At 41.5% G+C, this 27,812-nt stretch overlaps 4 protein-coding genes across 4 annotated transcripts in view; 2 read left to right on the top strand and 2 right to left on the bottom strand.

Annotated features, from left to right (window-relative positions):
• Positions 1–515, top strand: part of LOC133020347 (NACHT, LRR and PYD domains-containing protein 12-like) — a 77,077-nt gene extending 76,562 nt beyond the window's left edge. The window contains exon 19 of the mRNA XM_061086871.1: positions 504–515. Coding sequence (XP_060942854.1) covers positions 504–515 — 12 coding nt within the window. The remainder of the gene's footprint in view (positions 1–503) is intronic.
• A 9,439-nt stretch (positions 516–9,954) lies between these two features.
• Positions 9,955–13,840, top strand: LOC133020345 (ribonuclease inhibitor-like). Its single transcript, XM_061086870.1, has 4 exons — positions 9,955–10,075; positions 10,898–11,048; positions 11,424–11,597; positions 13,273–13,840. The coding sequence occupies exons 1-4, from the start codon at positions 9,955–9,957 to the stop codon at positions 13,304–13,306; spliced, it is 480 nt and encodes a 159-aa protein (XP_060942853.1). The 3' UTR covers positions 13,307–13,840.
• A 177-nt stretch (positions 13,841–14,017) lies between these two features.
• Positions 14,018–17,515, bottom strand: LOC133020565 (malate dehydrogenase, cytoplasmic-like). The gene is made up of 8 exons (XM_061087169.1): positions 17,470–17,515; positions 17,207–17,303; positions 15,917–16,092; positions 15,704–15,817; positions 15,445–15,621; positions 15,237–15,350; positions 14,809–14,898; positions 14,018–14,312 (listed from the first exon to the last, which is right to left on the bottom strand). The coding sequence occupies exons 2-8, from the start codon at positions 17,268–17,270 to the stop codon at positions 14,187–14,189; spliced, it is 861 nt and encodes a 286-aa protein (XP_060943152.1). The 5' UTR covers positions 17,271–17,303; positions 17,470–17,515; the 3' UTR covers positions 14,018–14,186.
• A 3,845-nt stretch (positions 17,516–21,360) lies between these two features.
• Positions 21,361–22,088, bottom strand: LOC133020558 (corrinoid adenosyltransferase MMAB-like). The gene has a single exon (XM_061087159.1). It carries the CDS (start codon positions 22,086–22,088, stop codon positions 21,393–21,395), a length of 696 nt encoding a protein of 231 aa, XP_060943142.1. The 3' UTR covers positions 21,361–21,392.
• Between the last annotated feature and the right edge of the window lie 5,724 nt (positions 22,089–27,812).

The following is a 27,812-nucleotide window of genomic DNA, read 5'->3' as shown; positions in this document are numbered from 1 at the left end:
TCAGCCCTGTTTCTTCCACTTTGGGTTCATTTCCAACATGAAACCCTTCCTCTGGTTTCAGGACTTACACAGGGTCGTCCATGCCTTCATCTTTTCACCACTAGATCTCTGTCCCGCCCTGTACACACGTGTTCCTCAGGCTCCCTGCACCACTTTCAACTGGTGAAACTGCTGCTCAGATCATCACCACTTCACGAAAACAAGATCATAGAACTGCTCGCCCTTTCACACATCAGCTGTGGAACATGTTCTGACAAGTGGGTCGGACATTTCCTGGAGCTGAAGCAGCAGCAGGAGATTGTCCGGGTCCGACTCGTTCACAGGAACATGTGGGAACATTCAGACGAGGGGCGAAGCCAAAACACATATCTCAATGACAACCATAGTTTTGTTAAGTTATGTTTAGTTGCAGGTTCACTGTGAAGGAGTTAGTGACGTCTCCAGGTGTCGTACATGTGAACGTAGTCCACTTGTTCACGTGTACGACTTTTGAACATGTCCAGCAAGATATCTAGAGACATATAGTGGTGAAGCTACATATTACAAACAACTGAACCCAGAGGACACGAGGACTTTCAATCTGTTTTCAGTCATGAACTCTGTAAAATAGTGTCTGGACATTTTCTGGAGTTTGACTTTCACATATGAACAACGGTTGGAGCAGCAGGAGGCGGGACATGACGTATAAATCCTGCTGTAGAAAGATCAGTGTTGTTGTTTACAGCTCATCCACACCGGTGTCGGCCCTCATCACCAAAAGCTCTGGAATCTCCTCGTGTTTCCAAGTTGACGTCTTCGTCTTCTACGTGTACGGCTCCTCTTCTTCATCCTGAGATATTTGTGTTCTTCCAGTTTCACGTCCGTCACGTGTTAGAAACCTCATCAACACGTCCACTCGCTCTCTGTGAATCCTTTGGATATTCACCTGCTCTATTCTCACATGGACTCACTCAGAAACTTTATTAGGAGGCTGCAGGAAAAGTTCCAGAAAATGTCCAGAACAACTTGACTCAGATTTCAGGTCTGAAAACAGAGACATTGATGTTTAGTCAAAGTCTTTTATTTTCACACTTGAACTCAGTTTAATTAACAGTTAAGTTTGATTCTTTATCCAGGTTGAATGGCTGCAGTCTGTCCGAGATCAGCTGTTCTTCTCTGGCTTCAGCTCTGAGGTCAAACCCCTCTCATCTGAGAGACCTGCATCTGAGTGACAACAACCTGCAGGACTCAGCAGTGAAGGAGCTGTGTGGTTTTCTACAAAGTCCAACCTGTCAACTGGAGAATCTGTGGTCAGTTCACTGACTGACTTTTGTAGATCTCATGTCTATAATACAGCATTTATACACAATTTGTCTCATTTAATTCAAATTGAACATAATTCCTCTTCATACATAACTTGAATTCATTCCTTAATCAATCTGTGACATTTTAAATATTCAGCTACTCTTTAAAACACTGAGTTTAGTTCTGGATTTCTTAAACTGATCTGCAGGACAGAGACCGGGTCCAAATAATCTATTTTTACTGAATCAGGACTCGTTTTTTGGTCCAACATGTCTGATTTCATATTTAACTTCCATGTTACGAGTCTGTGCTGACATGAATATGTGTCTGTTATTTTCACACATGAACTCAGTTTAATTCAAAGTTTTATTCTTCATCCAGGTTGAGGAGCTGCAGACTGTCAGAGATCAGCTGTTCTTCTCTGGCTTCAGCTCTGAGGTCAAACCCCTCTCATCTGAGAAAACTGGATCTGAGTAACAACAACGACCTGCAGGACTCAGCCACGAAGGAGTTGTGTGGTTTTCTACAGAGTCCAACCTGTCGACTGGAGACTCTGTGGTCAGACATCATGTTTTAATGTTAAAGGTTCACTCTAAATATAATATAAAGTATTTAATTCTAAAATCTGTAAATATAAAGTATGTAAATATATAGTATTTATTCATAACGTATGCAAATATACAGTATTTAAATTTCAAATACTTAAATATAAAGTATTTAAATATAAATGTCCCATTGTAAAGTTAAGAAAATAACAACTGGTCCAATTCAGATGAAACTAGTGAAAACATCTCTAGGATTCTTTTCTCTTCAGTTTCTAACAATGGATCCTTTCACCTGAATCTTCCACACTGGAGTTTTAAGGTCAAAGGTCAGAACATGTGTTCCTTACAGTGAACACTGATACTGAGCTGAGAGATGTTTGTAGAATGAGCGCTGAGGACCGAGTCAGGCTCAATGTGACTGAAGTTGTACTGACAGAAATAATCCAATGCTGGACAATGTGTCCATGTAATGTTTCTGTGGAAGCTAACCAGGACTTGTCCCAGTGGTCCTGTGGACTGACCACATGACAACGTGCTGCGTTGGTGTTCTGGGACTGGGCTCAGGGTCCAGAGTCCAAGTGGATTATATTTGATTCCTTTTATTTTTAGGACCAAGTTCTTCAGCCCTGTTTCTTCCACTTTGGGTTCATTTCCAACATGAAACCCTTCCTCTGGTTTCAGGACTTACACGGGGTCGTCCATGCCTTTATCTTTTCACCACTAGATCTCTGTCCTGCCCTGTACACACGTGTTCCTCAGGCTCCCTGCACCACTTTCAACTGGTCCAACTGCTGCTCAGATCATCACCACTTCACGAAAACATGATCATAGAAATGCTCGCCCTTTCACACATCAACTGTGGAACATGTTCTGACAAGTGGGTCGGACATTTCCTGGAGCTGAAGCAGCAGCAGGAGATTGTCCGTGTCCGACTCGTTCACAGCAACAGGAACAAGTGGGAACATACAGACATGGGGCGGAGCCAAAACACATATCTCAATGATAACCATAGTTTTGTTAAGTTATGTTTAGTTGCAGGTTTACTGTGAAGGAGTTAGTGACGTCTCCAGGTGTCGTACATGTGAACGTAGTCCACTTGTTCACGTGAACGACTTCTGAACAAGTCCAGCGAGATATTTAGATACATCTAGTGGTGAAGTTACATATCTCAAACAAGTGAGCCCCTAGGACACAAGTACTTTCAAGCTGTTTTCAGTCATGAACTCTTTAAAATAGTGTCTGGACATTTTCTGGAGTTTGACTTTCACATATGAAGAACGGGTGGAGCAGCAGGAGGCCGGACATGACGTATAAATCCTGCTGTAGAAAGATCAGTGTTGTTGTTTACAGCTCATCCACACCAGCGTCGGCCCTCATCACCAAAAGCTCTGGAATCTCCTCGTGTTTCCAAGTTGACGTCTTTGTCTTCTACGTGTACGGCTCCTCTTCTTCATCCTGAGATATTTGTGTTCTTCCAGTTTCACGTCCGTAACGTGTTAGAAACCTCATCAACATGTCCACTCGCTCTCTGTGAATCCTCTGGATATTCACCTGCTCTATTCTCACATGGACTCACTCAGAAACTTTATTAGGAGGCTGCAGGAAAAGTTATAGAAAATGTCCAGAACAACTTGACTCAGATTTCAGGTCTGAAAACAGAGACATTGATGTTTAGTCAAAGTCTTTTATTTTCACACTTGAACTCAGTTTAATTAACAGTTAAGTTTGATTCTTTATCCAGGTTGAATGGCTGCAGTCTGTCAGAGATCAGCTGTTCTTCTCTGGCTTCAGCTCTGAGGTCAAACCCCTCTCATCTGAGAGACCTGCATCTGAGTGACAACAACCTGCAGGACTCAGCAGTGAAGGAGCTGTGTGGTTTTCTACAAAGTCCAACCTGTCAACTGGAGAATCTGTGGTCAGTTCACTGACTGACTTTTGTAGATCTCATGTCTATAATACAGCATTTATACACAATTTGTCTCATTTAATTAAAATTTAACATAATTCCTCTCCATACATAACTTGAATTCATTCCTTAATTAATCTGTGACATTTTAAATATTCAGCTTCTTGTTAAAACACTGAGTTCAGTTCTGGATTTCCTAAACTGATCTGCAGGTCAGAGACCGGGTCCAAATTATCTATTTTTACTGAATTAGGACTCGTTTTTAGTTCAACATGTCTGATTTCATATTTATCTGCCATGTTACGAGTCTGTGCTGACATGAGTATGTGGCTGTTATTTTCACACATGAACTCAGTTTAATTCAAAGTTTTATTCTTTATCCAGGTTGAGGAGCTGCAGTCTGTCAGAGATCAGCTGTTCTTCTCTGGCTTCAGCTCTGAGGTCAAACCCCTCTCATCTGAGAAAACTGGATCTGAATAACAACTACCTGCAGGACTTAGCAGTGAAGGAGCTGTGTGGTTTTCTACAGAGTCCAACCTGTCGACTGGAGACTCTGTGGTCAGACATCATGTTTTAATGTTAAAGGTTCACTCTAAATATAATATAAAGTATTTAATTCTAAAATCTGTAAATATAAAGTATGTAAATATATAGTATTTATTCATAACGTATGCAAATATACAGTATTTAAATATGAAGTACTTAAATATAAAGTATTTAAATATAAATGTCCCATTCTAAAGTAAAGACAACAACAACTGGTCCAATTCATATGAAACTAGTGAAAACATCTCTAGGATTCTTTTCTCTTCAGTTTCTAACAATGGATCCTTTCACCTGAATCTTCCACACTGGAGCTTTAAGGTCAAATGAGAAATAGAATGAGCGCTGAGGACAGAGTCAGGCTCAATATGACTGAAGTTGTACTAACAGAGAAACAATCCAATGCTGGACAATGTGTCCATGTAATGTTTCTGTGAAAGCTAACCAGGACTTGTCCCTTTGGTCCTGTGGACTGACCACATAACAGCGTGCTGCGTTGGTGTTCTGGGACCGGGCTCAGGGTCCAGAGTCCAAGTGGATTATATTTGATTCCTTTTATTTTTAGGACCAAGTTCTTCAGCCCTGTTTCTTCCACTTTGGGTTCATTTCCAACATGAAACCCTTCCTCTGGTTTCAGGACTTACACAGGGTCGTCCATGCCTTTATCTTTTCACCACTAGATCTCTGTCCTGCCCTGTACACACGTGTTCCTCAGGCTCCCTGCACCACTTTCAACTGGTCCAACTGCTGCTCAGATCATCACCACTTCACGAAAACATGATCATAGAAATGCTCGCCCTTTCACACATCAGCTGTGGAACATGTTCTGACAAGTGGGTCGGACATTTCCTGGAGCTGAAGCAGCAGCAGGAGATGTCCGGGTCCGACTCGTTCACAGGAACATGTGGGAACATTCAGACGAGGGGCGAAGCCAAAACACATATCTCAATGACAACCATAGTTTTGTTAAGTTATGTTTAGTTGCAGGTTCACTGTGAAGGAGTTAGTGACGTCTCCAGGTGTCGTACATGTGAACGTAGTCCACTTGTTCACGTGTACGACTTTTGAACATGTCCAGCATTATATTTAGAGACATCTAGTGGTGAAGTTACATATTACAAACAACTGAACCCAGAGGACACGAGGACTTTCAAGCTGTTTTCAGTCATTAACTCTGTAAAATAGTGTCTGGACATTTTCTGGAGTTTGACTTTCACATATGAAGAACGGGTGGAGCAGCAGGAGGCGGGACATGACGTATAAATCCTGCTGTGGAAAGATCAGTGTTGTTGTTTACAGCTCATCCACACCGGTGTCGGCCCTCATCACCAAAAGCTCTGGAATCTCCTCGTGTTTCCAAGTTGACGTCTTCGTCTTCTACGTGTACGGCTCCTCTTCTTCATCCTGAGATATTTGAGTTCTTCCAGTTTCACGTCCGTAACGTGTTAGAAACCTCATCAACATGTCCACTCGCTCTCTGTGAATCCTCTGGACATTCACCTGCTCTATTCACACATGGACTCACTCAGAAACTTTATTAGGAGGCTGCAGGAAAGGTTCCAGAAAATGTCCAGAACAACTTGACTTAGATTTCAGGTCTGAAAACAGAGACATTGATGTTTAGTCAAAGTCTTTTATTTTCACACTTGAACTCAGTTTAATTAACAGTTAAGTTTGATTATTTATCCAGGTTGAATGGCTGCAGTCTGTCCGAGATCAGCTGTTCTTCTCTGGCTTCAGCTCTGAGGTCAAACCCCTCTCATCTGAGAGACCTGGATCTGAGTGACAACAACCTGCAGGACTCAACAGTGAAGGAGCTGTGTGGTTTTCTACAAAGTCCAACCTGTCAACTGGAGAATCTGTGGTCAGTTCACTGACTGACTTTTGTAGATCTCATGTCTATAATACAGCATTTATACACAATTTGTCTCATTTAATTCAAATTGAACATAATTCCTCTTCATACATAACTTGAATTCATTCCTTAATCAATCTGTGACATTTTAAATATTCAGCTACTCTTTAAAACACTGAGTTTAGTTCTGGATTTCCTAAACTGATCTGCAGGACAGAGACCGGGTCCAAATAATCTATTTTTACTGAATTAGGACTCGTTTTTTGGTCCAACATGTCTGATTTCATATTTAACTTCCATGTTACGAGTCTGTGCTGACATGAATATGTGGCTGTTATTTTCACACATGAACTCAGTTTAATTCAAAGTTTTATTCTTCATCCAGGTTGAGGAGCTGCAGTCTGTCAGGGATCAGCTGTTCTTCTCTGGCTTCAGCTCTGAGGTCAAACCCCTCTCATCTGAGAAAACTGGATCTGAGTAACAACAACGACCTGCAGGACTCAGCAGTGAAGGAGCTGTGTGGTTTTCTACAGAGTCCAACCTGTCGACTGGAGACTCTGAGGTCAGACATCATGTTTTAATGTTAAAGGTTCACTCTAAATATAATATAAAGTATTTAATTCTAAAATCTGTAAATATAAAGTATGTAAATATATAGTATTTATTCATAACGTATGCAAATATACAGTATTTAAATTTCAAGTACTTAAATATAAAGTATTTAAATATAAATGTCCCATTGTAAAGTTAAGAAAATAACAACTGGTCCAATTCAGATGAAACTAGTGAAAACATCTCTAGGTTTCTTTTCTCTTCAGTTTCTAACAATGGATCCTTTCACCTGAATCTTCCACACTGGAGCTTTAAGGTCAAAGGTCAGAACATGTGTTCGTAACATTGAACACTGATACTGAGCTGAGAGATGTTTGTAGAATGAGCGCTGAGGACCGAGTCAGGCTCAATGTGACTGAAGTTTTACTGACTGAGAAACAATCCAATGCTGGACAATGTGTACATGTAATGTTTCTGTGGAAGCTAACCAGGACTTGTCCCGTGGTCCTGTGGACTGACCACATGACAGCGTGCTGCGTTGGTGTTCTGGGACTGGGCTCAGGGTCCAGAGTCCAAGTGGATTATATTTGATTCCTTTTATTTTTAGGACCAAGTTCTTCAGCCCTGTTTCTTCCACTTTGGGTTCATTTCCAACATGAAACCCTTCCTCTGGTTTCAGGACTTACACGGGGTCGTCCATGCCTTCATCTTTTCACCACTAGATCTCTGTCCCGCCCTATACACACGTGTTCCTCAGGCTCCCTGCACCACTTTCAACTGGTGAAACTGCTGCTCAGATCATCACCACTTCACGAAAACAAGATCATAGAACTGCTCGCCCTTTCACACATCAGCTGTGGAACATGTTCTGACAAGTGGGTCGGACATTTCCTGGAGCTGAAGCAGCAGCAGGAGATGTCCGGGTCCGACTCGTTCACAGGAACATGTGGCAACATTCAGACGAGGGGCGAAGCCAAAACACATATCTCAATGATAACCATAGTTTTGTTAAGTTATGTTTAGTTGCAGGTTTACTGTGAAGGAGTTAGTGACGTCTCCAGGTGTCGTACATGTGAACGTAGTCCACTTGTTCACGTGAACGACTTCTGAACATGTCCAGCGAGATATTTAGATACATCTAGTGGTGAAGTTACATATCTCAAACAAGTGAGCCCCTAGGACACAAGTACTTTCAAGCTGTTTTCAGTCATGAACTCTTTAAAATAGTGTCTGGACATTTTCTGGAGTTTGACTTTCACATATGAAGAACGGGTGGAGCAGCAGGAGGCCGGACATGACGTATAAATCCTGCTGTAGAAAGATCAGTGTTGTTGTTTACAGCTCATCCACACCAGCGTCGGTCCTCATCACCAAAAGCTCTGGAATCTCCTCGTGTTTCCAAGTTGACGTCTTTGTCTTCTACGTGTACGGCTCCTCTTCTTCATCCTGAGATATTTGTGTTCTTTCAGTTTCACGTCCGTCACGTGTTAGAAACCTCATCAAAACGTCCACTCGCTCTCTGTGAATCCTCTGGACATTCACCTGCTCTATTCTCACATGGACTCACTCAGAAACTTTATTAGGAGGCTGCAGGAAAAGTTCCAGAAAATGTCCAGAACAACTTGACTCAGACTTCAGGTCTGAAAACAGAGACAGTGATGTTTTGTCAAAGTCTTTTATTTTCACACCTGAACTCAGTTTAATTAACAGTTAAGTTTGATTCTTTATCCAGGTTGGAGAGCTGCAGACTGTCAGAGATCAGCTGTTCTTCTCTGGCTTCAGCTCTGAGGTCAAACCCCTCTCATCTGAGAAAACTGGATCTGAGTGACAACAACCTGCAGGACTCAGCAGTGAAGGAGCTGTGTGGTTTTCTACAGAGTCCAACCTGTCGACTGGAGAATCTATGGTCAGTTCACTGACTGACTTTTGTAGATCTCATGTCTAAAATACAGCATTTATACACAATTTGACTCATTTAATTAAAATTGAACATAATCACTCTTCAGACATAACTTGAATTCATTCCTTAATTAATCTGTGACATTTTAAATATTCAGCTACTTGTTAAAACACTGAGTTTAGTTCTGGATTTCCTAAACTGATCTGCAGGACAGAGACCGGGTCAAATAATCTATTTGTACTGAATTAGGACTCGTTTTTAGTTCAACATGTCTGATTTCATATTTATCTGCCATGTTACGAGTCTGTGCTGACATGATTATGTGGCTGTTATTTTCACACATGAACTCAGTTTAATTCAACATTTTATTCTTTATCCAGGTTGAGGAACTGCAGTCTGTCAAAGATCAGCTGTTCTTCTCTGGCTTCAGCTCTGAGGTCGAACCCCTCTCATCTGAGAAAACTGAATCTGAGTAACAACAACGACCTGCAGGACTCAGCCACGAAGGAGCTTTGTGGTTTTCTACAGAGTCCAACCTGTCGACTGGAGACTCTGTGGTCAGACATCATGTTTTAATGTTAAAGGTTCACTCTAAATATAATATAAAGTATTTAATTCTAAAATCTGTAAATATAAAGTATGTAAATATATAGTATTTATTCATAATGTATGCAAATATACAGTATTTAAATATGAAGTACTTAAATATAAACTATCTAAATATAATTGTCTCATTCTAAAGTAAAGACAACAACAACTGGTCCAATTCAGAAGAAACTAGTGGAAACATCTCTAGGATTCCTTTCTCTTCAGTTTCTAACAACGGATCCTTTCACCTGAATCTTCCACACTGGAGCTTTAAGGTCAAAGGTCAGAACATGTGTTCCTAACAGTGAACACTGATACTGAGCTGAGAGATGTTTGTAGAATGAGCGCTGAGGACCGAGTCAGGCTCAATGTGACTGAAGTTTTACTGACAGAGAAACAATCCAATGCTGGACAATGTGTACATGTAATGTTTCTGTGGAAGCGAACCAGGACTTGTCCCGGTGGTCCTGTGGACTGACCACTTGACAGCGTGCTGCGTTGTTGTTCTGGGACTGGGCTCAGGGTCCAGAGTCCAAGTGGATTATATTTGATTCATTCTATTTTTAGGACCAAGTTCTTCAGCCCCGTTTCTTCCACTTTTGGTTCATTTCCAACATGAAAAAAACTTCCTCTGGTTTCAGGACTTACACAGGGTTGTCCATGCCTTTATCTTCTCACCACTAGATCTCTGTCCCGCCCTGTACACACGTGTTCCTCAGGCTCCCTGCACCACTTTCAACTGGTCCAACTGCTGCTCAGATCATCGCCACTTCAAGAAAACATGATCATGGAACTGCTCGCCCTTTCACACATCAACGGTGGAACATGTTCTGACAAGTGGGTCGGATCTTTTCTGGATCTGAAGCAGCAGCAGAAGATTGTCCGGGTCGGACTCGTTCACAGCAACAGGAACATGTGGGAACATTCAGACGAGGGGCGAAGCCAAAACACACATCTCAATGACAACCATAGTTTTGTTAAGTTATGTTTAGTTGCAGGTTCACTGTGAAGGAGTTAGTGACGTCTCCAGGTGTCGTACATGTGAACGTAGTCCACTTGTTCACGTGTACGACTTCTGAACATGTCCAGCAAGATATTTAGAGACATATAGTGGTGAAGCTACATATTACAAACAACTGAACCCAGAGGACACGAGGACTTTCAAGCTGTTTTCAGTCATTAACTCTGTAAAATAGTGTCTGGACATTTTCTGGAGTTTGACTTTCACATATGAAGAACGGGTTGAGCAGCAGGAGGCCGGACATGACGTATAAATCCTGCTGTGGAAAGATCAGTGTTGTTGTTTACAGCTCATCCACACCGGTGTCGGCCCTCATCACCAAAAGCTCTGGAATCTCCTCGTGTTTCCAAGTTGACGTCTTCGTCTTCTACGTGTACGACTCCTCTTCTTCATCCTGAGATATTTATGTTCGTCCAGTTTCACGTCCGTCACGTGTTAGAAACCTCATCAACACGTCCACATGCTCTCTGTGAATCCTCTGGACATTCACCTGCTCTATTCTCACATGGACTCACTCATAAACTTTATTAGGAGGCTGCAGGAAAAGTTCCAGAAAATGTCCAGAACAACTTGACTCAGACTTCAGGTCTGAAAACAGAGACAGTGATGTTTAGTCAAAGTCTTTTATTTTCACACATGAACTCAGTTTAATTAACAGTTAAGTTTGATTCTTTATCCAGGTTGAAGGGCTGCAGTCTGTCAGAGATCAGCTGTTCTTCTCTGGCTTCAGCTCTGAGGTCAAACCCCTCTCATCTGAGAGACCTGGATCTGAGTGACAACAACCTGCATGACTCAGGAGTGAAGGAGCTGTGTGGTTTTCTACAGAGTCCAACCTGTCGTCTGAAGACTCTGGGGTCAGTTCACTGACTGACTTTTGTAGATCTCATATCCATAAAACAGCATTCATACACAAGTGATCTCATTTAATTCTAATTTAACACAATTCCTCTTCATACATAACTTGAATCCATTCATTAATTAATCTGTGACATTTTAAATATTCAGCTACTTGTTAAAACACTGAGTTTAGTTCTGGATTTCCTAAACTGATCTGCAGGACAGAGAACAGGTCCAAATAATCTATTTGTACTGAATCAGGACTCGTTTTTAGTCCAACATGTCTGATTTCAAATTTATCTTCCATGTTATGAGTCTGTGCTGACATGAATATGTGTCTGTTATGTTCACACATGAACTCAGTTTAATTCAAAGTTGTATTCTTTATCCAGGTTGAAGAACTGCAGTCTTTCAGAGATCAGCTGTTCTTCTCTGGCTTCAGCTCTGAAGTCAAACCCCTCTCATCTGAGAGAACTGGATCTGATAGGAAACAACCTGCTGTACTCAGTAGTGAAGGAGCTGCTTGATCTAAAGCGGAGTTCAACCTGTCGACTGGAGACTCTGAGGTCAGTAGATGGGTGGAGTCAGTCCACGCTGCTTTCATCAGTATTTTACTAAACACAGTCAGTATCACAGATCCTGGGTCTGTGCTACCAAGCATTATTTGTGGTTAACTTCAGGTTTAGTTTTTTCAGTCCTACAAAGCTCGTCCACTTCTTAACGAGGTAAATCACCATGGTAACTTCTGATGAACGGAGGTTTCCACCACAGTGTGTGTCCTCAGAGACAGTGAGACAGTGTGTCTCCTCAATGACAGTGTGTGTCCTCAGTCAGTGTGTGTCCTCAGAGACAATGAGACAGTGTGTGTCCTCAGAGACAGTGAGACAGTGTGTCTCCTCAATGACAGTGTGTGTCCTCAGAGACAGTGTGTCTCCTCAGAGACAGTGTGTCTCCTCAATGACAGTGTGTGTCCTCAGAGACAGAGTGTGTCCTCAGAGACAGTGAGACTGTGTGTGTCCTCAGAGACAGTGTTTGTCCTCACAGACAGTGAGACAGTGTGTGTCTTCTTCTCTTCCACTCGTCTTGTTAGTAAACAACAGATTCAGATCTCGTTCTCACAGATATTATGTCGTGGTCACGTAATATATTTTCACCAGATGCCACCAGGGGGCTCTGTAACTTACACATTGACACGATCCCAGATGTTTTACCAGCTGTTCTTCCTTCATTTAGCAGCTGTGACTGAGTTTCTTTTATTCTGGATCATTTGTTTGTTCTCCTCTGATTTTTATTATAGAACAGTTTGATCCTGGTTGTGAAATATGAGGCTCTGCTGTCAGTCAAACTGTCCATGTCTGTGATTGGTCATACACAGTAGACCCTGCCCCTTTTATGTGTACGCTCAGATCTCGATGAGGAAAACCTGAGTTAACTTAACGAGTTGATAACCAGCGTCATGTGACCACTTAGCCTGACTGTGTCTGTCAGGTTCAGTTGAGCTGATCTCACAAAGATCTCCTGGACATGTTGAAGTGTCTTCGTAGTTCAGGCCTCAGTGTTTCCTCAGTGAAGCTGTGAGAGGACAATGAGGACAGACGTCAGGATTGGACAGAAACACAGAGAGACAACAGTCGGCCAATCAGACAAGCCACAAGCTGCTTGGGATCATGTGATTGAGTTGACGTGAAGACGACAGTTGTTGTTGTTTTCTTGTGAACAGGAAGTGAAGCTGGACCACAGCTGACAGCCTCACACGAGGGACAGAGACGGTGTCGTCTTCATCTGATCTGAGACACTTTGTCCTCTCACTTCATCAGTGAAGAACTGATCGGGTGGATCTTTGTCACAGCTCTGAGATCAGTGGGACTGAAGCCTCTCCTCATCACCATGGTAACCAGGAGCTCTTTATACAGAGCAGAACCTCTGCTGAGGTCCATCTGTCTCATCTGGTCCCAGTTTGTCAGAAGCAGATGTTCATCAACACACAGTGAAACATGTCTTCACCTGTAACAGCAGTAAATCCACCTCTCAGGTGTCCACTCTGCACTTTGACATGCAGAGGACACACACTGAGCTCTTAGCGTGTTCATTCCAACACGTGAACATGAAGCAGAGAGGAAGCTGCTCCACCTCTGAACAGGACTGAAGTCCCTGCTGCTCTTTCTACTGGATGAGCTGCATCACTGACTCACAGCTGATGAAGTGAGTCTCTGTGACACTGATGTCTTCTTCTCTCAACAGGTGGGAGGGGGCATCTTTGTTGTTCTCATTGTGAAGAGGACAGACACAGGAAGACCCATCTGAACCGGATTCAAACCTGTCGAGAAGGCTGTGATACGTGATTAATATATATGATGATGTGATGTTGTGATATATGATGATGGCTTTATTGGTGCCATATGCTTGGCCCTATTGTATTTAGAAGGATTTGTATTGTGAACATGCAATAGTTTTCATCAATGAAAAAATGTAATTTACGAAATTCTTAATGATCAATTAATCGATTGTCTATTAATTATGCCCATCCCTAAAATGAACGACATGAAAATATGAATATGACAAATTTCCGTGACTTTTCCAGGCCTGGAAAAACACATTTTAAAATTCCATGACTTTTCCATGTTTTCCATGACCGTACGAACCCTGAAAGAGGCTAATCGATAACATGTGTTCCTCAGCAGGAGGAGCTTGGAAATGTATAAACGTGCTGTATGTCCTGTATGTCATTGCTCATTGTATGAAATCTATTCCATGGTTTTGTACGGTGATACCCATCTGCAGATATAGAATTAAACTTCCAGAAAGAACATTTGTAATGACTTGTGCTTGACTATTGATAAATTCCGAAGACACATTGCTATCTGAGTGCCCAGCTGCTATGCTGAAACCCGTGTGTTTGTATTTGTCTGTCACTAAGATGATACACAGGGAACAAAAGTTATAAACATTTTTATTGTTTAACTGAAAATATATTGGAAACAAGCTGGTAACAGATGGTGGACTATAGTTAGAGTGGAGACACTTGTGTGTCACGACGTACAAAAAAGGTGTTTCTGGTCTCGACTGAATATGAGACCAATGCAATAATCCATAACCAAATAAAAACTGGATGCATTCTTTTTTTCCACTAAACAGCAGACAGAGTCATTCAGGGTCTAGTCATACCCCAGGAAAGACACCGCCATGTCTCTCTCCTCGATCAGCTCTGTTGCTGTGGCGTCCATCCTCGATCGGGAAAAATCATTGATGGCCAAGCCGTCCACAATCGTCCAGTTCTTGTCCTAAAGCAAATACAAAGTGTTGTGTTTTTTTGAAAAAAAATACTCACAAACAATTCTCTACACTCTACAACACAAACCTTTTAATAAATGTAATGCCTCCCCCTTTGAAAATCTTGTTTTTGCCGACCTCCAGTGGTTTAACTGCTCATCTGGTTGCTGTGTGCAGGTGAACTCACGCACCTCATGACATCACTGTTACACGTGGCTACAGGTGCATTTTTGACCACACCCACAAACTCATTGACACCGAATGTGGTCACCGGTGAAACTTTCAGCCAAAGAGAACAATGGCTTTTGGTCGGGTGTTATTCTTAGCACTTCAAATTTACATATTTACACTAATTTAGTCTTTAAGTTGTTTATTGTTGCACATATACAGAAGAACATGATGAATGTGAGTAACCACAAACTGCGATGTCAAGAAACAACTTATTGATTCCCTGCTGTAGCTACAAGTCAACTAGCTGTAATCAAACCAATTTTAGACCAGTCTCACCTTGATCTGGACTGGGAATGAATAGATGAGGTCTGCTGGGACTCCATATGAGTTTCCAGAGGAGTACACGCCCATAGAGGTGAACTCGTCCTGAAATACAGAGGTGGATTTACTGGTTAAACCGGAAGAGCTTACGCCAAATGTTATCTGTCAGAAACGAAGGCTTGATCAACATGAGAAGTACAAACATCATCCAAAAAACAAACAGCAGATTCACCTGTAACACAAGATCTAACTGCCTGTGGTGCTCACAGAGAAACGTATAACCATACTGAGGTTATAGTTTGACAATTAATTTGGTAGGGAATGAAGGGTATAGTACAGTCTATCAATATTTGACATTGCCATAGCCATGTTCTGCCTGATTACAGCAACAGGCAGATATTCTAATGTTAGAACAACAGTATATATATGAACATGGCGTTTACCTGGGGGGTGCCTGACCAGATGTCTCTCATGTGGTCACAGATGGCCTTGGCGACAGACATGGCACTGGACAGCTTCCTGGCCTTGGTGTCTGCAGCGCCTCTCTGCTTCACTGTCTGAAACACACAGTGAAGAAATAAGCAAATGGGTTAGCTTGAGTTGTGCAGCTAGAATCCATGTTAATTTGAATAATAGTGATAATCAGCTCACAGCTATGAAATCTCCTTTGAGCCAGGCATCATCCTTGACGGCATCGAAGCAGGCGAGCTCACTACCGGATATGTTGACCAAGCAGTGGTGCACATCTGGGTACTGGGTGGACGAGTTGTTGCCCCAGATGATTATGTTCTTGACATTGGTAGCAGGAACGCCACAGCGAATCGCCACCTAGAGGACGCAAAGCAAATTCAGAAATGGAAGTAAAAACCCTAAGGCTGACAAAGTGCAACGCAGGGACACTGAAACGCACCCGAGAGCGAGCCCTGTTGTGGCCCAGACGGGTGAGACAGGAGAAGTTCTCTTTGGGGATGGAGGGAGCAGACTTGGCTGCAATCAGACAGTTGGTGTTTCCTACAACCAGCACCTGAAAATAAACAAGCTTACACTTAATAATGCACCACACTTAGAAAGTAAATACATACTCTTGTATGTTGCCTTTGCCAATATTAGCCTGTGTTATTACCTTCACAGTCTTCTTGGCATACTTCTCCAGGGCGGCTCCCTGGCTCTTGAAGATGGCCACGTTGTCTTTGAGTAAGTCTTTCCTCTCCATGCCCTCCCTCCTGGGCATTGAGCTGACCAAGATGGCAGCGTCCAGGTCCTTGAAGGCCACTCTCTCCTTGTCAGTGGGAATAATCTCTTCAGAAGGAGAATTTGAATGAAATTACTAGCGTGTTTACATACAGCATTTCATTCCTCGACGTTTTCCAACTTATGCTATATGCTTTAATATACGTCATCGGTCTGAGGTTCATATTCAATTATTTTCATTAGTCTGCTCTTCTACTTTTGAGAATATTGAAGTTTCAGATAAAAGTTAAGTGAATAAACTAATACACTTTATAAAATCAACCACACTGAAGTGGTTTTTGTCAAGGACAAATATTTGAAATGTAGGAGTTGGCCGACTCTGATCCTTGCATGTCGAAGAAATCAATCGCTTCTTCTAAGTGGAAAAAGCAAGGCGCGGACACACTGTCTCCGGTGATGTCAGCATAAGCGTTGGCTCGCCTGCATTTCTCCTGCTGGAGCTTGCACTAAGGATACTTGGCTCCAAGCCAAGCCGGCGTGCTCTGGACCCAGGTACGACTCGCAGCGGGCATGCAAGTCAGACGATAAGATGTAGCCGGTCTGACAGACCGGGCACAAGCGGATGGAAGAAGTCATCGTGGAAGTTGTTTCGTGCTTACTAATGGTACACTGAAGAAAAAGGGGAACCGATCGCCAGGTCCCAGCCCAATTTATACGAGGTGAGACCAGGGGTGGGGCCCAGAGTAGGTGGGCGTGGACTAAAGTTTTCAGTGCTGTGCATTCCCGTGAGGGATGAACCCACTAGTGATAGTGTTTAAAGGGCGAAGCCAATACGATATAGACCTGTGTTTGCTGTGTAGCAGTCAGCAATCATTCATTTTACCCTGTGGGTTTGAATGCATTCATATATGTGAAGGACTTTTTGTACTTCTGTTATTCAGCTGCTTCTTTTAACGACCATTTGGCATTAGACGCTACAGGCAGCTGAAAAGTTTGAGGAAGTCTTTATTCCACACAACACATGCCAACAGGAAGGAACATGTCGAGGGCAGAGAAGTGTGTATCATGGAACAGCGATAGAAACCTGAATCTTTAGATTAACAGCTTCAAAAATAAGTTAACTGTGATGTAAAGACCACAGTTTACATTTTTAAGGAAAATTTGACAATACGTCATGTTATCCACTTGTGTCAATTATCTGTTGCACCCTTTAAATGGTTACCTTTCAGTAGCGAGAGGGCACAGTCCTGCAGCTCCATGACAACGCCATCCAGGACTGGTAACATTGGTGTTATGTCCAAAAGGAGCAAGGTGATTGGCTGGGAGAGGGAGAGAAGGAAGCAGGCAGTGGGAAGAATGGTATGAGATGAATGAAACATGTGGAATCAAAATTTAAAGGCAGTATCCTACACGTGGCTTGTGACACGACCTAATGGGGTGATGACGTCGAGTGTGTTACATGAGCAAGAGAAAGCTGTTTCTCACCTGATCTTTGCCAAAGACATCTCCCTTGGCAATGTTGAACAACAGGGAATAGGCAATCTGCCCAGCAGCACCGGTCACCAGGACTCTAAGTGAGGAATCAGACTGTAAGACACAAGGAGAGAGAACAAGGCTGTCAGCATTATGGTTTTCAGTGGCAGGACAAGTATGAATGTAACACAAATGGGCTGGGCGTCTATTCGTGTCAACAAAATATATATGTCAGAGGTAGAACAAGTTGTGTCGTGTGTATCTTTAGCATCGAGAAAAGGACTAGGTGGCAAATTTCATAAAGTTAGTGGAGATGTATTGAATAATGAAGAGGGTTTGAAGAGGTTGTTGGAATATGATGATGGGTTTTGTTTTCTTAAACCTATCAGATGTACCCCATCTTTTTGGCAGGGAGCACAACGTGAACTGTTGGCTTGTGTTCGTCAACTTGGTTTTCCTACATGGTTTGCCTCATTTTCCAGTGCTGATATGCGCTGGAAAAACCTTCTAACTAGTATTTTGAGACAGGAAGGTAGAACAGAAATGGTCGAAGAACTAGAATGCGCGGGCAGGTGTGAACCTTTGGCATTGATTTTGAGGGAGGTTTTGATGTCTCCATGAAACCCTTTTGGAAAGATAACTGATTATTACTATCGTGTGGAATTCCAGAAACGTGGCTCACCACACATTCTTAGTTTGTTTTGGATAGGGGATGCACCTGTCATTGGTAAAAACACAGATGAGGAGGTAGTTGAATTTATTGATAAGTACCTCCTGAAATAGTTTGTTATTTTCTCAAATAGGTTGTCTCAGCAGTTGTGAACCCGACTCTTATTTTTTGTTATTTTAAACTCTGGTTTGTTCAGCAGAATACGAAATTTGAAGAATACATTTCTGCTCATATGGGAAAAGAGCATATCAGCAGAAAAAGGGCCACGATGTATCATAACCAGACGCACAAAAAAGTCTGGAGGTGAATTGTGGACAGGAAGGCCGCCATTTTTTATTTAGAGGCCATTTTTCACATTTTTAATTTGACAAACTTGTCCTAGGGCTGATGTTCAACACAAAGGATTTAGAAGAGCAAGTTCAAAAATACATTGTCTGCCATCCCATTAAGAACTATTACATAACAGAAACCAGCATAAACTATATAAACTATATTCACCACCAACTGTAACACTTCACCTACCAGCTCAAGGGCAAGTAAAGAATAACTTTGAATGAAAACAACATTAAAACATATTGGAGTCACACTAGTTGGTTACGTCATGCTGTGAGGAGGATAGGACAGGATATAGAGGCAACAGTTATATCAAGCATTGCTTGTGCTCTATACTCACCTGAATAACCATTGTAGTCGTCTCAATGTATACACATGGCCTCTATAGAACAAAAGCTCAATGTTAGATTCCGTGAGCTTAAATACATGTCTTCATGTTTGACTTCTGTAGAGAGCAAGCTTATGATTTGATTTCTGGAAGAGGCATCCTTGAAGCAAATAATCTAGGCCTGAGCACCGAACAGTGGGAGGCCCTATTGTAATTGTAAACATTATTATTATATTAAGCAAAAATTTCAGGCAAAAGAAGGGGCTTTTTAGGGCTTCAAAATGCTCAAATCTTTACAAAAGTTTGCAAAAAATAAAAGTGGTGAAAATGTACATGTTCTTGAGCAATGTTAAATGGCCGTGGCAAAATGGCTCAACAGTGCCCCCTGGAACGCAGCCCCTGAGTTCACATTGACCGATCTTCACGAAAAAAATTGATACACAGGTCTATCATGTTCAGATGCACAAAAAAGTCTGAGAGAGCATTATGAAACAAGCAACAGGAAGCCCGCCATTTTAGATTTTGTGGCCACTTTTCACATTTTTACTTTGACAAATTTGTCCAAGGGCTTTCATCAGATCAACTTCAAAATGAGACTAGGGCTGCGAAGCATCACTGTGCAGGCCTGAGCACATTTGAACTCTGCTCTGTGTTGCGTGCTTCACTTCCTGTGTCCCTCACGCAATGTTGAATTGCCTATACATCACGCATTACGGTCCACGCCATCAAGTAAATTGAAGCTGTAAAAAAGGCTTACTTATTTCTGGCAGTAGGTGGTGCTATCAGGACGTACAAACTGATAGATCTGTTAAGGTCTTCAGATCGTATACATATTTTCCCATTTGCAAGTCTAAGACATCAAAGGAATCTATGACTACTGACAATGACATTAAAGCAAACTGACCACAAAGAATTCTTTCATTTATGAATCCTCTGAAGTGATCTTTTATATAAAGCCTTAGTCGATTCAATTTCACCGGCAACAATGATCCTTCCATACTAGAACGTGGCAGCAAGCGAGCCCTGTTGTGATCCAGACAGGCGAGACAGGAGAAGCTCTCTTGGCTGCAATCAGACAGTTGGTGATGGCGGGGTTTCCTACAACCAGCACCTGAAAACAAACCAAAAACAGCGAGCTTACACTTAATAAAGCATCACCAGTCGAAAGTAAATACATACTCTTGTATGGCCACGTTGTCTTTGAGTAAGTCTTTCCTCTCCATGCCTCCCCTCCTGGGCATTGAGCCAACCAAGATGGCAGCGTCCAGGTCCTTGAAGGCCACTTCCTCTTTGTCAGTGGGAATAATCTCTTCAGAAGGAGAATTTGAATGAAATTACTAGCGTGTTTACATACAGCATTTCATTCCTCAACATTTTCCATCTAAAAATTATGCTTTAATATAGTCTGAGGTCTGAGGTTCAGATTCAGTAATTTTCATTAGTGTGCTCTTCAACTTTTGAGAATAGTGAAGTTTCAGATAAACGTTATGTGAATAAACGTGTTCATACACTTTATAAATCAACCACACTGAAGTGTTTTTTGTCAAGGCCGAATATTTGGAATGTATCCGATCTGAAATTGTTTGAAAATCCATTCTGACTCATACATGCATACGATTTTGAAAAATGTGTTTGGGAGGTATCCCATGTGCGAGGAGGGGAGCTGCAGGTGGATTGTCAGAATCTTGAGCAGCGGGAGTGGAGTGTTATTTTTATGGCTATTGCACATGCCAAAAGAGATGTTAGGTGTGATATTTGAAGTATAAATGAAATTAGATTTTTTATTTTACTTTGATATAACAACTTTGTATTCTTTGAAGTTGTAAAGGCTGCATTACATTTTATTTTAGGGATGAAATATCAAGACCTACATTTATCTACTTGACAAAAAGACTTTGACAAGGCAAGTATCATCTCACTCACGTGTAAAAAGCAATGAATTTAAGTATGCTCAATTGTGATCTTGACCATTAGTGGGCTTGTGTAACAGGTGCAACGATTGATTGAACGCTCTCGGCTCACTTACATCTCTCGCTGCCATCCTCTCTTTTCTGTAATAGCATGAGTCTACTAACACAGTTTACGTGGCACCAAGCTGTTGTTTTCTAGGAGCAGTTTCTCCTGAAATGCCTTGTACGTCACACACATCACACACAAACTCACAGTTTGATTTTTATTCTTGTCAATTTTGTGTAATTCATCCTCAGGCTGGATGTATATCCTATGAGGAGATCAGCTAAACTTCTGAGTCTAGTGTTTGTGAACATTTGTTAAAGCTAAGTTGATGAAGATGAGGACTCCACCATCACTCAGTGATGAAGGTAGCGACAGCAGTGATGATGGTTATTCACAGAAATGGCTTCACACTCAGTCAGGAGTCTGTATCAGTGTCTTCACTGTCATCACATCTGACACCAGTTTGTTCTCCAGGCTGATAATCAAGACTTAAGTTTATCAGAACAAGAAAGAAACTCACAAATCACAAAGACTATTTTTTTGCATACCATGAGCATATTTATTAACATATTTACAATAGTAAATACAAAATGTCTGCATCAACCGTCCAAAAAAACCATCTTTCCCTTCATCCTCATGTGACACTGGTCATTCAGGTCTTTTGTAGATTGTCTCCTCACTGCCTTCTTTCATGGCTGCATATCTGGCCACCGTAAACAGGTAGTCGCTCAATCTGTTCAAAAACTTGGCTACATCTGGATCTGCCTCGCCTGAGCGCACGATTGGAGCAACGCTTCGCTCTGCTCGCCGGCAGACCGTCCGAGCCAAGTGCAAAGCTGCGCTGCTCTTGCCTCCAGAAGGTAAAATGAAGTTGGTCAGTGGAGGGAGTTCTTTTGTAAAGTTGTCAATCCAGGTTTCCAGGTCTGTAATTGGCTGAGCAGTAAATTGTGTTTTCTTTGTGTGACTTTCTCTGGCAGATGATCGTGGGGTGGCGATATTGGAGCCCACGTCTTGTAAAATGCACTGTATCTTGTCCAGTTGATATGTGAACGTGTGGCCTTTGTCAAGGCAAAATTCTCTGGCCAGGCCTATAGCTGATGACAGCTCATCTGCATTTCCTAAGGCTTGAAAAATATGATCTTCCTTTGGCCTCCTCTCTCCAGTATATGTGCTTGAGAAACCTTTGTCTCCAGTCTTGGTGTATATTTTGGGTATCTTCATGTCTCCTTCAGTGGAATAACTCCGGTGTGGACACAGTGTCCTCCTGGTCCGGGGCTCAGCCAGCAGTCTTCCTGTCCACACCACACAGCGCAGGTGAGCCGGTTTGATGATAAACAAAGTCATTGTCTTTTGGTGAATTTTTAATATACAGTGAACTGTTCCTTGACTTAACAATCCTTTAAACTATGTAAATAAAAATAAACAGGGAGCTTGCATATGTATTTTACATGACAGTTACCACATCAATATCACTTTCGCTCCTGTTAATGCAGACTCCGGTGGATGTTAGTGACATATCTTCCTTTGTGTACCTTTGTGTCATCAGGTGTTCCAGGCCATTTGCAAGTCTAACACATCAAAGGAATATATGACTACTGACAATGACATTAAAGCAAACTGACCACAAAGAATTCTTTCATTTATGAATCCTCTGAAGTGATCTTTTATATAAAGCCTGGGTCGCTTCAATTTCACCGGCAACAACGATCCTTCCATACTAGAACGTGGCAACAAGCCAGCCCTGTTGTGGTCCAGACAGGCGAGACAGGAGAGGTTCTCTTTGGGGATGGAGGGAGCAGACATGGCTGCAATCAGACAGTTGGTGATGGCGGGGTTTCCTACAACCAGCACCTGAAAACAAATCAAAAAAAGCAAACTTACACTTAATAATGCATCACCCTTAGAAAAGTAAACATACTCGTGTATGTGTCCTTTGCCAATATTAGCCTGTGTTAATACCTTCACAGTCTTCTTGGCATACTTCTCCAGGGCGGCTCCCTGGCTCTTGAAGATGGCCACGTTGTCTTTGAGTAAGTCTTTCCTCTCCATGCCCTCCCTCCTGGGCATTGAGCTGACCAAGATGGCAGCGTCCAGGTTTCCTTGAAGGCCACTTCCTCCTTGTTAGTGGGAATAATCTCTTCAGAAGGAGAATTTGAATGAAATTACTTGCGTGTTTACATACAGCATTTCATTCCTCGACATTTACCAACTAAAAATGATGCTTTAATATAATATACAAATTCGCTGGGACAGATATATTGACATGTTGTTTTTTTTTGCTGTTCCGGTTCTTTCTCCTCATTCAATAACCATTCCCCCCACCCACTAAAATAAACTTCCAACGCACTTAATTAAGTGAACGCCATTGCTGCCATTAGTTAGCTAGATTGGTGGCTAATCACATTGCACACACGAAGATCAGAACTGTGGCACTCATAGCAAAAGACAAATTAGTTTGGTTCTGTGTCTTGAAGTGTTTCACGAAGTTATAGCAGGATGTATAATTAAAGCAGAAGTATGATTAATTTACCAATGTTCGTGACGAAGAGCTCCTTGGTGGTTGCCTAGTGACGTCCAGGTGTCATCTCAGCTCCTAACGTCTGGTGTCTGGGTCGTGTGCAGAGCGCGCACAGCTACTGTGCCCAGGGTTGCCAGTTCCGTTGCCATCCTCCCCCCTCCCAACCCGAAATTTACTTTATTTATTAAAAATGGCATCCATGACAAGATCCTCAGCTCTCCATTGTATCTGTTTCCCCAACCCTCATGTAAATTTTGTGTTATTCATCCTCAGGCTTGATTTATATTCTACGAAGAGTCTAGTGTTTGTGAACATTTGTTAAAGCTAAGTTGATGAAGATGAGGACTCCACCAACACTCAGTGATGAAGGAAGCGACAGCAGTGATGATGGTTATTCACAGGAATGGCTTCACAAGTCAGCCTCAGTCAGGACAGGAGTCTGTATCAGTGTCTTCACTGTCATCACATCTGACACCAGTTTGTTCTCCACACTGATAATCAAGACTTAAGTTTATCAGAACAAGAAAGAAACTCACAAGTCCCAAAGACTATTGAAAAAAAGACAATTCGTCGATGTTACAAAGTAGTAATAACAACATGATGGATCACAAAAAGAATATATGGATGTTTACAACTCAAATAAATAAACACTAAGGAAATAAATAATATGTAATTTGATATGTAAGTTAAAACAATTACAGTTTATCTATACGAAATTCGCTTAAAATCACAAGTCACAGTTAAGTTATTAAAAAAACAAACAATTCGTAGACGCCACGAAGTAGTAATAACAACATGATTTATTACAAAAACAATACATGGATGTAGACAACTCAAATTAATAACATGTAATTTCATATGTGAGTTAAAACAATCACAGTTTATCTATACAAAATTCGTTTCAAGTCACAAATTTATTTCTAAATAGAATATACATAATGATATCCCCTAATTCCAATAAAATATAATATTTTCATAGAAACACGATATCATGAATGATAATATATAATTAAGTTTGTTTATATATTCGCAGTTATAGAATTAAAGGATCGCAGTGGAATAGACAAGGGGGAGGAGTCTGTGAGAGGCAGCCTATAAATAGAGGAGCCCTCAGTCTCCTCGCTGACTCTTGCTCTGAACGTTGTAGTGACGGGACCTCAAAGCTCAGATAGAAAATATTTTGCTTTATCACCTGTCTAATAAGACCTGAAGAAGTTCCGCAAAACTTGAACTACAATACTAACTTACTGTTTTATTATAACGCACTTCAATAACCACAGTATATGTAAAACATTAGCCACAGAACCATGGAATTTGAACTGTGCAAGTAGCAAACTTAACTGTTTGCATGAAACAGTTAAGTTTGCGGCTTTGCATTATATATTTTTTTGGTGAATTTTTAATATACAGTGAACTGTTCCTTGACTTAACAATCCTTTAAACTATGTAAATAAAAATAAACAGGGAGCTTGCATATGTATTTTATATGACAGTTACCACATCAATATCACTTTTGCTCCCGTTTATGCAGACTCCGGTGGATGTTAGTGACATATCTTCCTTTGTGTACCTTGTGTCATCAGGTGTTCCAGGCTTTTAATCGCAATAGCGGTACAAGCCGAACCTGAGGGTACACTGAGGCTAAAGGTAAATCTGACTGGCTACTGGCTGGTATGGCAGTACTATGAAAGCCATGTAGCCCGCTCAGTAGTTCAGACATCATTACATCTGTGCCTTTTTTTTTTTGTGTGTCTCTGAACCATTTATTATAACGTTTCCTTACAACCATCCCACCCTCAAACCCATCGGCCATGACACAATATGATTACATGTAATGGAAACCTCCCTCTTGGCAAAACAGCCAATGAGAGAGTGGATCATGCGTGTCTACAGGGAGGGAAAAGCCACAGAAGAACATTATAATTACACAAAAGACACGCAACTCATTTTTAAGACAATAATAAATCTGATTGACAAGAGCTGTGACACTGTTTACGCAAAAGAAGTTGGTAAACTTTTCAAGTAAAGGCGTGGACCGCTCATCCACCTCAAGGTGCAAGTTTCACTCTATACAGCTTGAGCACTTGGTGTGGAAGTTAGTAAGCGCACACAGGCTATTCTCAGTGGTCTTAAGTCATTTCAGTGCAATACAGTGTATATGTCAACATGTCCCTTTTCTCCAGGACAAGATTTACCCAAACCAGACAGACAAATCGCTCCACCAACTAAGAACGGCCATGCAACACCACCCACAGAATCGAGAAAGAGCTATCAATCTGTCAATCCTTTCCGTGTCCGGGCCGGGTGAGGTTTTCCGTGTTGATTGGAGTCTGCAGCTCCACTCCTGCAGAGGTCTCAGCCCAATTTATACGAGTTGAGACCGGGGGTTGGGCCCACAGTAGGTGGGCGTGGACTAAAGGTTTCAGTGCTCCGCATGCATGGAAGGGATGAACCCACTAGCGATAGCCTTAAAGGGCGAAGCCAATACGATATAGAACTGTGTTTGCTGTGTAGCAGTCAGCAATCATTCATTTTACCCTGTGGGTGTGAATGCATTCATATATGTGAAGCACTACTTTTGTGTTTCAGCTGCTTCTTTTAACGCCCATTCAGCTTTTAGACCAGGGGTGTCAAACTCATTTTAGATAAGGTGCCACTTACTGCCCACTTTGATCTCAATTTGGCCGGACCAGTAAAATCATAGCATAATAACGCATACATAACGACAATATTTCTCTATGTTTAAATGACTGGTGGAGGTTTTTGGATGATAAACCCTATTTTAAGGTCTTTCTACAATAAACTAGAAACATAAAGACCAAAATCTCAGCCCACTGTGAAGTGTCTCTCCACATTGTGCCACTTTGCCGTCGCAACAGTTGCCCCGCAAATGAGACAAACTAATTTTTCAAGTCATTATGAAAATAGTATGTTTTCTTACGCTTTTCTTTTTTTTTCAGTTTTCACTTTTGAGATTTATCATCCCTCCTTCAAGAAGATACAGTACAGATTTGAGAGAATATGTATTTTGACCTGGCTGTTTTCTGTTAATGATGAGCCAGGATTCATGGCTCTGAAAAAGCAAATCGGGGTGTCAAATATTAAGAGCCACTTATCACACAGATGGAGAGTATCTAATAACTCCACATGTCATACAAGCACTTTGACTGATGTATGCTTTTTATTTGAATGACAGACTATTTACCTCTCTATGAAATGGTCGTCATGAGCTAAAACAACTATTTGGTCTGAAACAGTACGGCTCCTTCCGATGAAATCATTTTGACGAGGTGAAAACACAAATACCATAGAGACCTCCCGTACTGTAAGTGTTCCTCTAAGCTAACGATACATTTCGTTCCTATGCGAAGGCCTCAGACTATGATGAAAGATGAGCTGTGAGCTCCCTGAACATGGATCACAACTAGCTGCTACCCATATGGAAAAGATATAGATAAATCTTATAAAATTTGTATGTCTTCTGTCTGAAACTTGTATGTAAAGCATACAACAGTGAAACCAGATATAAGATCCTTAGTAAATTTGAACAAAATGAAACTTGTATGATTTGGGTATTTATAAGAACAATATATGACAGTAATGTTGCATACAATATCCTTAGTAGGAAAATGTAATATCAAACTTATATAAGTTGGACAATCATCAGTGAAATTAAACTGTTACAAACATTATAGAAAATACTATAGAAAATGTATGTGTCAACATGTCCCTTTTCTCCAGGACAAGATTTACCCAAACCAGACAGACAAATCGCTCCACTAAGAACGGCCATGCACCACCACCCACAGAATCAAGAAAGAGCTATCAATCTGTCAATCCTCTCCGTGTCCGGGCCGGGTGAGGTTTCCCGTGTTGCAGAGGTCTCAGCCCAATTTATACGAGTTGAGACCGGGGGTGGGGCCCACAGTAGGTGGGCGTGGACTCAAGTTTTCAGTGCTCCGCATGCATGGAAGGGATGAACCCACTAGCGATAGCCTTAAAGGGCGAAGCCAATACGATATAGAACTGTGTTTGCTGTGTAGCAGTCAGCAATCATGCATTTTACCCTGTGGGTGTGAATTAATTCATATATTTGAAGCACTACTTCTGTGTTTCAGCTGCTTCTTTTAACGCCCATTCAGCTTTTAGACCCGTGGTGTCAAACTCATTTTAGATAAGGTGCCACTTACTGCCCACTTTGATCTCAATTTGGCCGGACCAGTAAAATCATAGCATAATAAAACACATACATAACGACAATATTTCTCTATGTTTAAATGACTGGTGGAGGTTTTTGGATGATAAACCCTATTTTAAGGTCTTTCTACAATAAACTAGAAACATAAAGACCAAAATCTCAGCCCACTGTGAAGTGTGTCTCCAAATTGTGCAACTTTGCCGTCTCTACAGTTGCCCCGCAAATGAGACAAACTAATTTTTCAAATCATTATGAAAATAGTATGTTTTCTTACGCTTTTCTTTTCTTTTTTTTTTTCAGTTTTCACTTTTGAGATTTATCATCCCTCCTTCAAGAAGATACAGTACAGATT

Source organism: Limanda limanda, chromosome 15 (genome assembly GCF_963576545.1).
Source record: "Limanda limanda chromosome 15, fLimLim1.1, whole genome shotgun sequence".
Lineage (NCBI taxonomy): Eukaryota > Metazoa > Chordata > Actinopteri > Pleuronectiformes > Pleuronectidae > Limanda > Limanda limanda.
The sequence above is the reverse complement of the archived record's forward strand: the minus strand, read 5'-3'. Positions and strand labels throughout refer to the sequence as shown.

What these genes read in the sequence shown, in the direction of transcription:
- LOC133020345 (XM_061086870.1), top strand. Translation starts at nt 9,955, where the DNA reads ATGATCATGGAACTGCTCGCCCTTTCACACATCAACGGTGGAACATGT. An exon ending in CCGGGTCGGACTCGTTCACA is followed by an intron (nt 10,076 to 10,897) that starts GCAACAGGAACA and finishes GCAGTCTGTCAG; the next exon opens with AGATCAGCTGTTCTTCTCTG. An exon ending in TGTCGTCTGAAGACTCTGGG is followed by an intron (nt 11,049 to 11,423) that starts GTCAGTTCACTG and finishes TTCTTTATCCAG; the next exon opens with GTTGAAGAACTGCAGTCTTT.
- LOC133020565 (XM_061087169.1), bottom strand. Translation starts at nt 17,270, where the DNA reads ATGTTACCAGTCCTGGATGGCGTTGTCATGGAGCTGCAGGACTGTGCC. An exon ending in TCAAAGGAGATTTCATAGCT is followed by an intron (nt 15,351 to 15,444) that starts GTGAGCTGATTA and finishes TGTGTGTTTCAG; the next exon opens with ACAGTGAAGCAGAGAGGCGC. An exon ending in CATTCCCAGTCCAGATCAAG is followed by an intron (nt 14,313 to 14,808) that starts GTGAGACTGGTC and finishes TATTTGCTTTAG; the next exon opens with GACAAGAACTGGACGATTGT.
- LOC133020558 (XM_061087159.1), bottom strand. Translation starts at nt 22,088, where the DNA reads ATGACTTTGTTTATCATCAAACCGGCTCACCTGCGCTGTGTGGTGTGG.